This window comes from Sabethes cyaneus, chromosome 3 (genome assembly GCF_943734655.1).
Source record: "Sabethes cyaneus chromosome 3, idSabCyanKW18_F2, whole genome shotgun sequence".
NCBI classification, from domain to species: Eukaryota; Metazoa; Arthropoda; class Insecta; order Diptera; family Culicidae; genus Sabethes; species Sabethes cyaneus.
Genome location: NC_071355.1, coordinates 155,417,553 through 155,430,226, shown reverse-complemented (window position 1 = coordinate 155,430,226; position 12,674 = coordinate 155,417,553). Strand labels below are relative to the sequence as shown.

At 40.3% G+C, this 12,674-nt stretch overlaps 1 protein-coding gene across 2 annotated transcripts in view; it reads right to left on the bottom strand.

Annotated features, from left to right (window-relative positions):
• The window catches only part of LOC128744712 (serine/threonine-protein kinase 26), a 165,405-nt gene that overhangs the window by 24,231 nt on the left and 128,500 nt on the right, over positions 1–12,674 (bottom strand). For both annotated transcript variants that reach the window (XM_053841898.1, XM_053841896.1), the window contains one exon: positions 3,009–3,104. In XM_053841898.1, coding sequence (XP_053697873.1) covers positions 3,009–3,104 — 96 coding nt within the window. The remainder of the gene's footprint in view (positions 1–3,008; positions 3,105–12,674) is intronic.

Below are 12,674 nucleotides of genomic sequence, written 5' to 3'. Positions count from 1 at the left end.
AGCACACGGGCGGTATCCTATGCTTATGCTTATGCTAATATTTCAAGATTCGTAGAGGCAAGTGGACACCGGAGATATTCCTGGTTCTCCGTGGTATGTCAGTAACTGATTTTTTCATCGCTTGTATCTGCTTGAAATCTGTCTGAGAAACAATCAAGTTACGACCATTTCCGTGAAATCAGTACTAGTAATATTTATTGTTCTGACCATTTCGGGACATGACATGATAAATCATATCAATATGAGCATCAAACTTTAAGGTCTTATGAACCACTGACACTAGAAGCATTTCCAAGTTTTGCATTTTGCCATGGCAACCCTGTAGAAGTTCTAGGTAGAGCGGCGTAAGTCGGGAATATCCGAAACCATATCAATATGGGTGTCAAGCTTCAGGATTTTCCACACTCGTAAATTCTTGAAGTTTGACATCCATATTGGTATGGTTTCGGTCATGTTTTAAAATGGCCATAAAAGTAAGACGTTACTGGTAACATTTCCAGAATTGATTTCACCGAAATGGCCATATCTCGGTTATTTCACGACGGATCTCCATTCTCTTATTACCAATCGACTGGAAATGAAATCTGGTTTTGTGATAAAATATGAATATTAATAAATTTCCATGACAGAAAAAGATTCAACCGATGAAAAAATCAGTTTTTGACTTACGCGCAGACAACCCGGAATATCTCCGGTTTCCACTGATTATAGTCGGTACAGTATACTGCAAATGTTGAAATATTATCGAAAAACTAGAAAAATTTCCGCGTCGAATGCAATTGGTTTCATCTAGAAATATCTTATTGAGTAGAAGTTACAGCCGTTTGAGTTTCATCAAAATTTTGCCTGTCCCGATCATTTAGTCTAACGTTTATATGTATATATGATGGAATAGGCTCTAGAGGAAGCAACGCTCGCCTCCCACGGACAGTTTTTATTGACGGCGATGAACTCTAGGTCATTTATGAATTTACTTACTTACTTTACTTTTTCGGCGACAATCCGCTTATCGAATCCATGCCGAATTCAGGAGCCGTCTCCACATTACTCGGTCTTGAGCTGCCACTCTTCAGTCGCCCCTAACACCCGCTGTTCTAGCATCCCCGTCAACAGCGCTCATCCAACGGGTACGGGGTCTGCCTCGAAGTCGTCGGTCTCTGTCGGGTTCTCTGCCAAATATTGTTTTCGCTGGTCTCTCATCCGGCATCCTGGCCAGCCCATTGTAGCCTGCCGTGTTTTAGTCGCTTCATAATATCCGCATCTTTGTGCACTTGGTATATTTCATGATTCATGCGCCTGCGCCACACTCTTTCGTCTAATATGCCACCAAGAATTGATCGCAGGACCTTACACTCGAAAACGCCAAGAGCTCGTCGGTCGCTCTCTTTCATTAGCCACGCTTCGTGGCCGTAGAGTACTTCCGGAAGAATTAGCGTCTTATAGAGCGCGAGTTTTGTACGGAGTTGTAGGCTACGGGACCTCAGCTGACTACGTAATCCGTAGAGGGCCCTGTAGGCAGCCGCTATCCGCCTTTTTACTTCACGGCTCACATCGTTGTCCTATGTCACTAACGTACCAAGGTAAACAAACTCGTCGACCACTTCAAAAGTATCTCCTATCACCACCGCAATCCCAACACCCGAGGGGCTACCACGCTCTCTACCAGCCACCATCTACTTTGTTTTGATAGAATTTATGATAAGCCCTATCCTCGCAGCTTCCTTCTTCAGATGCGCGTACGCTTCTTCCACAGCTCTACGGTTAACATCGTCCGCGAACCCTAGGAGCATATGAGATTTCGTGATGATGGTACCGCTTCTCTGCACGCCGGCGCTTCGAAAGGCACCTTCCAATGCAATGTTGAACAGCAAGTTCGATAGTCCGTCGCCTTGCTTCAAACCTTCTATCGTCACAAACGAGTCCGATGTCTCACCCGCTATCCTGACGCTTGATTTTGAACCATCAAGGGTAGCACGTATCAGTCTAATCAGTTTTGTTGGAAAACCATGTTCAAATCTGCCACAGTTCGTTTCGTTTAACTGAATCGTACGCCGCCTTGAAATCTATAAACAAATGATGAGTCTGCAAGTTGTACTCCCGGAATTTATCGAGGATCTGTCAAAAGGTGAACATTTGGTCCGTCGTGGAGCGTCCCTCTCGAAAACCGCACTGGTATTCGCCAACAAAGGTTTCCTGCAACGGCCTCAGTCTGAGAAGCAGGATGCGGGAGAGAATTTTGTATGCAGAATTGAGGAGAGTAATACCTCGATAATTGCTGCATTCGAGTCGATGGCCCTTTTTGTAAATTGGATATATTAGACCTTCCAACCAGTCCATAAGTAATTCCTCCTCAGTCCATACTTTTAGTATAACCTGATGATGGATTATGAATTTATAGATTCGTAATCTCTGACCACCGCCGACAATAATACGAGTAAGGAGATTCAACGACGCATTCAATGTGGAATTCAGGCCTAGTTTTCTCTCCGAAAGATCCAGGAATATACGAAGTTGCACAAAGCTGACAATGTGCAAAGTGCTAATAAGACTGAACTTGTCTATTACGGACACTAGCACTGAATTTGTAGTCGACACTAGCAGAGTACAAAATGAGAGCAATGACGGGCGTGGGCGTATGAACCACGAGCTGCAACCACTGTTTGGAGAAATTCCCATTGTACACCTGGTGAAAGTCAGGAAGCCTTTTTCACTCAACCGGCCATGTCGCAAAGATGCCAAACGAATTTTTCAAACGTACACCGCTGAATCGGTATTATAAAAAATTTCTAAAAAATATACCGATACAGCCTTATTTGCCTTATTTGCAAAACGGGAACGCATGGTTATTCAACTTTTACTTCAAAGCGCCAAAAACGTATAAAAATCATAAACTTTCATTTCTCTAAATTTGATCAAAACGACAAAGAAAAAATTTCCATTTATCCGCTAGTGTAATTTATCCTGTTTTAATATTCCAGCAACAGCCAGTCGTTATCCAACCCACTCACCTGCTGTGTCCTATTGTCAACGCCTTTGAATACTTCACCGAAAGATCCCTTGCCGATTCGTTCCTGTTTGGTGAAAATTAGTTCCGGGTCGACTTTCTGAAATGAGACGAGAGGCAAAATAAATAATGAGTGATGATGGTTTGCAAACGCTTTGGGTATAGGGTACTATAAAGTACACACACGGGCGGAAGATCATCCGACCGTCCGACATATCCAGCCAGCAGACAGACTCCGCAATAATTTAATTAAAAAGTTTTCAATTAAAATTTAATTCGTTTAGTAACATTGTGGAGCGATTCGTTCGTGAAAGGCAAACAAATGAGGAATGGTTTGGGCTGTGGAGCGCACACCACGAGGACGATGATTTCGTTTTTCACCACCAATTGCACCCGGGAGTGAAATCAAATGTTCGTGCTTATGGAAGCGTGTTGATTCGGTACCGACTGTGACATGCACAGATTGAAAGTAATTCTCAATCGTCGGTCGGTCCGAATTCTAATCCCATGTGGGTTGGGAACAATATCCCATTATCAATTCTCGATTGACAGGAGGTGTATGTGTGAAGCTGAAATGACTTTATAATTAAATTTTTCTTCTCATTGAACTTACTCTGCGACTATAAAGACGTACGATAATTGACGAGCGCTTGTCTAACGTGTTTAACCTCAAGGGGAACTTTCGCAGACTTGGAAAACGAGATGATTTTAAATTAAAGTCTAACCATAGTACATGACTAGTGAACACGCACATACAATGCTATGCAAGTAATAAGCTGCGAACGGCGGAGCCGACATAAAAATGAAAGTTAAATTATAGCGTTTACGATCCCAGGTCTGCGTGGCCGACCCGGTGTTATAATTTCTGTCCTATTGTAATCATGCAGAGCGTTTGCATTTGTTTTCAAAAAGACGGAATTCGCGGAACTGTCCTAGTTGTAGTTTAGCTTGAGCAACTTACCTGTGTTTAATGATACTGAACGTTTGAATGGAAAAATTGATCGTCAATTATAATACACATATAAAAAAGGACTTTTGAGAAAAGTACCATAAATGGAATAATTATTTAAACAGAATAAAACGCGATAAAACACATAAAAATTTTATTTACGCTATTCCACATTCAATTGCGAACCTCAAATAATGATTGAGGGTAGCCTACCCATTCACAATCGATTTCGTGCAGTTAAAGGTACAGTTTGCGCGATTTCTTAAATCACGCTCTGCGGCGCAGAAAGAATGCTCGTCATTATGGTTAGAATGGATCCAACCTTCACTTTCGCTCCACTTTAAAAATGTAAATGGAGTAGGTATCTGAAATGCTTAGCTGTCGTTCATGCTTCACTCTGTTCTGTCGCGTGCTGTTATTTAGGAAACCGCGGAACAAGAAACCTTGAAGTCGAAACTGACCGTCCGTCGGTCGCTACTATTGCGTGAACAATAGGTCAATGGAAACTATTTTATTGGTTTCCTGGTCTGCGCCAACTTACAGCAGAGCAACCACAAGCACAACGGTACCTCCAATGACCAGCACCGTAGTACAGCATGATGTAATGAAAAATAATGAACACAGCCGATTTTATCGCAGCCAACGCCTCACCAGGCCAGTATCGCCAAGAAGAATGACTTCGGGCATTGACAAGTAATTCCGAAAGTCACTGCAACCGCAATATTGTGCAGCGACTTGACCTCATTAGTCTAGAGTACTCAGTATTCTAGGGGGAGTGTGGTGTGTTGCATGCAATTGTTGTCGCCGAATTATGAGTCATTCCAAAACCACCACCTTGGCTCAGACCGGGGAGTGTTGCATTGCAACGGTTCCAAATCCTTCGTTTCGTTGGAACCAACAACGATAGCGAACACTCCCTCCTGGCTCGAATGCGGTTGCAGCTTCATATAATGTGCCATTGTTCTGCTGCAGGTAATGGCAGCAAACCGCTGCTGCATCCGTTAGCTGTATGTTTAACCCTCTAACGGGTAAATTTGTCTCTAGGCGGTTCTGATTTTTAGGGCCTCTGAGCTACTTATGATACTTTTTTGCTCAAGAATATTTAAAATACGTCAAAATAAAATGATTGACTTCACAATTTTACTGTAAGTAGTTTACATGCGTTGTTTGAAAAATATTCCAAAAAAGATGATGAAAAGATGATTAGCTTGATCCGATTATTTTTCAACTACCCATTAAAGGGATAGAATACTAATACAAGGCAGACTATAGAACTGTATATGAAATGATTCTGTTTATGACAACGACAAAGTGTTCTTATTCTATTAGGAATGTTTAAAACTGACGGTTTTAACGATAGTGAAAGCAAGATAGAAAAAGTTATGCTTATTCGACGTGTGTCATCATAAACGAGCTTGTTTTTTAAGATATTGTGTTTGAACATACGTATGACTATTTAACCTCCCTTATCATAAATATTTAAAATAGATTCAAGATAGATTTTAAAATAGAATAGATAATACACCAAAACCGACGTTAAACGCTGAAAAGTTTTGTTTGACTGATCGAGAAAAAGCTGAACGTTTATTGGACCTCCTCGAAATCGAACCAAGCTTTGGGAGATTGTCGATTTTAGGGCAAATATTAAAAATCCCAAGTTTTGTGGCGATATAATCTCCTCTCGATCAAAGGGACCATCCACATTTTTGTCAAATCTTCTTATTCTTATTTGCTTATATCTCTGTAAATATTGGGTTTAGAAATACAGTGGTTTACCGATTTTATCTACCCATCCGAAAATTTTTGGTAGATATATTTGGAAAGTAGACAAATTTGGGAAAAAATAAATTGCTCCAAAATAATTTAAATGAACAAAAAATATTGTTAATATTGATCATTTTCTTCAATTATGTATTATTCAGCGTAATTTTACGCATAGGGCTCATTTTATTCATTTCAACCATTAGTCATAATGCATGTCAACTCAGCAATATTATGAAAGAAGACATATCGAAATTCAAAATTGCTCCGATTTTAGTTTAAATTTATGTACTTATTCCTTTGCAGTAAATTTTAGATGCGTATTTTTATTTGGTCCTTAGGATTCTCTTTTCTGAGTCAGTGTGGTCCTAAAAGTTGCCATTTGTTCTATTTTTCTTTCTTTAAAAATTCATAACTTTTGATCCATTGAACCAATTTAAATGATGTTAAAATCAAATGGAAAGTATATTAATAAGCTTGCTTTTCAAAAAAAAATTGGACTGAAGCCCAAACTTTTTTTTATTATTACAAAAACATTGAAAACATTCTCTTTTTATGTTTCCATGGTGTGTAGACCAAAGAAATTTTTCATTAATTGTCGAGAAAACAATGGAGACGCATGGTTTTGGTTTTTACTTATAATAAAAGGGGATTTTGATAAAGAAATGCGTCTTTAAAAAATGTCATGCGCGTCAATTTTTTCCTTTTTCTTTGAAGAAAAGAATATCTCAAAAACAGAAAATGTCACATATCTATTTTTTGATATCGCATGTAAATAACTAGCCTTTTTTCTGAAAAGCTCATTAAAATACCTTTTGTTTGGTAAGAAAATTATTGAAATCGGAAAGATTGAAATGAAAGATTAGAATTTTTTAGGAAAGAAAGGTGATAACCGCAGTTCCTAGCGGAGACAGGGTGTCCCCGTTAGCGTTACGGTATAGAAAAATCTCACAAAGAATCATTATGACATGTTAAAAATATGCGTTACAAAGTAAATGAAAGTAACTTTGCGTATTTGACTTCAGCATTATTACCCATATCTGTGTCCCATTCTCTGTATAATTACATACCACAGATGCCACATAGTAAACTATAAAATACAAATAAATATTCTTTGTTATGCATGAATTCATGAAATCTTCCAAATTTTCATGTCGCATGGTTGAAATGACAATTTAAAGAGAGGTAGATAAAACCGGGTGCAAAAGGTAGACAAAATCGGGGGTACCTAAAATCGGGTGTAGATTAAACCAGGTGTAGATATAATCGGAATACCACTGTAAACTCTTTTTTACATTCTTGAACGAATGTTTTCAAGGAGTCAAAAAACATCTTTTGCGGCAATATTTTTTAAAGTTTCTCTGAAAATTTCGTGTAAAAATATAAAACAGAGTTGGTTTCGATTTTAATATTTCCTCAGATAAAAAGATAAATGGGGTTTTATTTTAATCATAATGAGGTGATCCCATTGATCGAGGGGAGTTCCAATCGGCGATAAAATTGTGATCTTTACTTTTTAACTTAATATGAAAAAAATTATTCAAATCCAAAAAGGTCCATTACACAGTGATTCAGATTTTGTGCATGGTTATGTCCAGGATGTCAGCGTTGAGCGATGAAGCGTTCAAATTAAGGGGTCACAACAGTGTTTTATCCTGAAAAGATGGTTTATCCAAGTTAAACTTAAATAGGAGAAAGGTTATAGAAGCATGTTCGAACTAACTTGAAAGTGTCCCAAGGCTCACAATTAGACTCTCTATCTATCTATCTATACCTATAAAAAAGGATTTCTGTCTGTCTGTCCCTATGTTCCTTTTAGAATCGAAAACTACTGAACCGATCGGCGTGAAAATTTGCATGTAGGGATTTTTGGGGCTAGGGAAGGTTCTCTCGATGGCAAAAGGCTCCTATACAAATCTATGCCTATAAAAATTGATTTCTGTCTGCTCTAAGTTCCTTATAGAATCGAAAACTACTAAACCGATCGGCGCGAAAACTTGCATATAGGGGTTTTTGGGGCCAGGGAAGTTTCTTATGATGGTTAGAGACCCCTCTCCCCACTAAGAGGGGGGGGGGCTCCCATACAAATGAAACACAAATTTACTCATAACTCGAGAATTAATCAAGCAAATGGAACGAAATTTTACATGTGGCTGTTTTTGGAGACAAGAATTTTTTCTATGGTGAATTGAGACCCCTCCCCACTTTAGGAGGGAGGGGGCTCCTATACAAATGAAATACAAATTTCCTCATAACTCGAAAACTAATTAATCAAATGGAACCATATTTGGCATGTGGGTGTTTTTGGAGGCATGAAATTTTTCTATGATGAATTGAGACCCCTTACCTTTTTAGGACGGGGGGGCTCTCATTGAAATGAAATACAAATTTCCTTATAACTCGAGAACTAATCAAGCAAATGGAACCAAATTTAGCATGCGGGTGTTTTTGTAAGCAATTTTTTTTTCTGTGGTGAGTTGAGACCCCTGCCCTCTTTAGGAGGGGCATAATGACCCCTTTTCCTTTTAAAAGGGGGGTTTCCATACACATGAAAAACAAATTTCCTCATAACCTGAGAACTAATCAAGCAAATGGAACAAAATTTGACATGTGGGTGTTTTTGGAGACAAGTATTTTTTCTATGGTGAATTGAAACCGCTCCCCACTTTAGGAGGGGGGCTCCTATACAAATGAAATACCAATTTCCTCATAACTCGAGAACTAATTAATCAAATGGAACCATCTTTGGCATGTAGGTGTTTTTGGAGGCATGAATTTTTTCTATGATGAATTGAGACCCCTTACCTTTCTAGGAGGGGGGGGGGGCTCCCATTCAAATGAAATACAAATTTCCTTATAACTCGAGAACTAATCAAGCAAATGGAACAAAATTTAACATGTGGGGGGTTTTGGAGGCAGGATTTTTTTTTAATGATGGTTTGAGACCCCTCCCCCCTGTGGTAGGGGGATAAAGACTATCATACAAATAAAATAGAAGATTTGGCGTAACCCAAAAACTAATCGAACTCGAGAAATTTTAGACTCTTTCATAAAACATTAATCAATAACAAGACCACCAAAAACTATCAATAGTAACATTAGATAATTTAGCGCGAGACGGCTACAGGCCGTGAGTGATGCCGGCGACCTGCCGTCGGAAGCGCCGGTCACTGCGGGGGGCAACCTCCGAAGAGTTCACCTCTATCTAGATTTATTTATTTGCCTAGATCTACTGACCTCTATTACTTTCCTTCAGTTGGATCACCCCTGCGAAATGGTACTTTGGAAAATTGGTGTTCCGCAAAATGGTATTCGGCGAAATAGTTTGTAATGATGGCGAATATTTAAATGCTATCCGCTTTATTTTATCAGGCTAAGCAATGGGGGGAGTTGTTTTCTTCTTTATTGTGAGCATAATTTGAATATTAAAACACCCATGAACTCCCCAGAAACTTGCAAAACTCGAAACAAAGGTCATCCGAGATTCACGACTTATGTACAACACAGTTTAATTTGTGTTGATTTGGGTCGAAACAGGAGGCGAGGGCCATAACTCCGACATGCCTGCACGGTTCTTCACCAAACTTGGCATACATGTTCCTAGATATAAGGAAATCAGCACTGAAGGGTTGACAAGAAGAGAAGGGGGGGGGGGGGGTTGATAGCAAGGGTGGGGGTTCATAACAGGGGGGAAACCATAACTGCGAAACACCTGGACGGTTCTTCATCAAACTTGGCAAACATGTTCCTTGGCATGAAGGAATCAGAACTCAGGGGGTTGACAAGAGAGAGGAGGGAGGGTCATAACAGAGGGGGGGGAGGGTTCATAACAGAGGGAGGCCATAACTCCGAAATACCTGGACAATTCTTCATCAAACTTGGTACAAATGTTCCTTGACAATAGGGAATCAGCACTGCAAAGTTGACAAAAGGGGGTAATCCCTAACAAAGGGTTGGAGAGATCTAAATAAGCAAAAGGGGTTGCATTTCTCTTGCATGTAAACCGATTGCAGTTGTGCAGCTAATTTTGAGAAATGAGCGGGGTTCCACCGAGGAGGAATATATGGTAAATAAAGCTTTGTTTCGTTTCCATAGCTCCGGAACTTCTGGACTGTTCTTCATCAAACGTCATTTGTCAGACACATGTTTTTTGGCATAAAAGAATCAGCACCGGGGGGTTGCCAAAAGCGGGAGACGGTCTCTTACCAGGGGAGAGAAAGGTTCAAATGGTTCAAGATGTGCGTTTCTCTTGCATTTGGAACGATAGCAGTTGTAAAAGTTGTTCTATTTCTGAAAAGGGGAATAGGATGGCCATTAAAAAGGGAGAGGTTAAAAAAAGTAAAAATGGTTTTATATCGATTTATAGGGATTACCGAGAAGAAGACAGATTTACAAGTGGTTGGGGGCAACGTGAGAGGAGCTGGCAAAGGGAGTAGACATATTCAAATGAAAGAAAGGGTTCTGTTTCTTGTATTATGAGAATTTTCGTTTGATTGAGTGACAAAGGGGCCCCGAGTGAGATCGGGCAATCAACTAGTAATTTATAAAGCAAAGCCAAGGACATAGGTTGGAAAACGCGCAAAATGAATATAGGTATATGGCGAGCATCGGCAAACAATTTTATCATGAGAATACACTGACGCGAGCGGTTCAATTCGCCTATAACAATCAGCCACATACATTCATGGTTCACAGTATTGCTGAATAAAGGAATATCGTGTGCAACGCAAAAGTGCAAAATAACACCTTCTGCTGGTTGTAAAGCCATTAACACTACTTTAAACTATTCCCTTTTTGTGGTAATATCATTTTGAATACTTTCCGGCATCCCCGGACATTCCATATCCGCTAAATCGAACACACTCAATGTTCAATATTCAATTTTTGAACGAATTCTGATGTTCACAATGAGGTCCTGTTCTTGATAAAACTCAAAGCTGAAGCGTGCATTATCGGTGAGCCAGACGAATAGTGTATGTTCATTAGGGATGTTCATCGATTCAAATAATCACTTTTTTGCGAATTCTCCAACCATTGCTATATGACGATTAGCATCCCCAAATGTTCTGTTATTAGTTTCTCCCGCAAAAAGCGGACATTGATTCATGTTGACTACATCGGCGGCCAGCATCTGAATCGTAGTAATGTTGCAACTGATCACGGCGTCGTGCTAGATGATCTATTAAATTTTTGACAGCATTATGATATATTTAACAAGGCTAATCACCAATTTAGACTTATCATACGAATTGGAAAAGAGTTTCGGGATCCATCGGGGTACATTTCGTACACTTTACTGCTCACTGGTACGATCAATACTTGAAACAAGCTGTGGTGTATGGAATCCGCAATTTGAGTTTTGATTCAGGCGGATTGGGAGGATCCAAAAATGCTTCGTCCGGAGTGTATGTCGCTCATTACCCCGAAGAAATTCGGACAATCTTCCACCTTCCCAAGCAGCACACATTAGGCACTTTTAGCTGCAGCAACTCATTTATGACTAAAATTAGTCACAAATCGGTTGCCACAACCAGTTTGTAACAACTGTGCTACTAGGGTTATGACTATGAGGACCTTTGATCGGTGTCACTTCGCTGGAACAACGACAAAAAGACATAAAATTCCAGTACGAGTGTATGACTGGCCAGCTATACTTTTTTCGCTTCAGCTGCATTGCCCTTTCCGACCTGAACGACTCCAAGAGCTTCTGCGAGACTGCGAGTAGGAACACGGCATTCAAATTATGAACTAAAGCTGCTTGGTTTTATTAAATCAGGTAATCTGGTTACCTGGCAGCAAACGACTATCGTCGATTCGCGATTGCAATCGTAGCGAATTGAAGTTTTCCCTATCAATTAAATTGAACATTCTAGGATGATTTGGCAGACAGAATCAAATATCTCTCCAAATAACTACTCGGGCAAAAAGTTAAAGGTTTAGGTGCATCAAGTTAACTTTCGTAAGTGCTTCGTCGAGTGGAAAGGTTGAAAAAAAAATTGAAAAATCAACGGCAAAAAAGTGAAAATATAATGGTGAATTTTAATTGTGAACAAATCTCAGAGCTTAGTGAAATTTATGACCCTAGCTTTACAACCGGTAGAATGCAAAGTTTAGTGCTTCGAGTTGCAACACCTCCTTACTGCTAGCAGGTTAGCGGAACCAATTTTTATTTTTCTGTGATGGTTTTCTGAGGCTATGGGAGTATGTTGGTAAGCGGAAAAAGGGAAGCGGATGGCGATACTGACGCCCATAAATGTACGCTGATGACCTTGTCGTTAAATTTTATTTCTTGCGCATAGTATAAATTTAAAAATTAACGAAGTAGACCTGCTTGCTGTTTTCGCTTTTTAGTGCAGCAGGTGTTCCTGTGGCTGGTAAACGGCTAGATAATGCGGAATATAGACCCCATAGTGGTCGTTAGCCTCTTATCCAGCAACTCCGATCCCGACCTCCTCGTGGTACCAGCCGGAATACGAGCAACCTTAGCGGAGATCGGGTAACCAACCCCGGTGGAAACTAAGGTCGTATACTAACCGGGAAGGAGGTAGTGAGTCTCGGCACTATAAGATGGCAGCCCCATCACGAGACTCGGTTGTGTTGCCCCAGTACGGCTACACACCTAAACAACACAAACTAACAACATTCAAGCATATTCGGAGCGGAATATTCGGCATCGACCTAGGCGACGAAATAAGGACGACGAATGGAGACTCGGGACTTGGAACTGCAGATCGCTAAATTTCGCAGGTTGCGAGCGGGTGCTGATTGAACAGCTGGAACCCCGCAAACTCGGCATCGTAGCTCTGCAGGAAATCTGTCGCAAAGGAGAAAAGGTATGGAAGATACGTGGCGGAAAGGCCCAGTTTTACCAGAGCGGTGGCGCTACCAACGAACTGGGAACGGGCTTTGTAGTGCTGGGCGGAATGCAGGATCGCGTGATAGATTGGAAGGCGATCAACG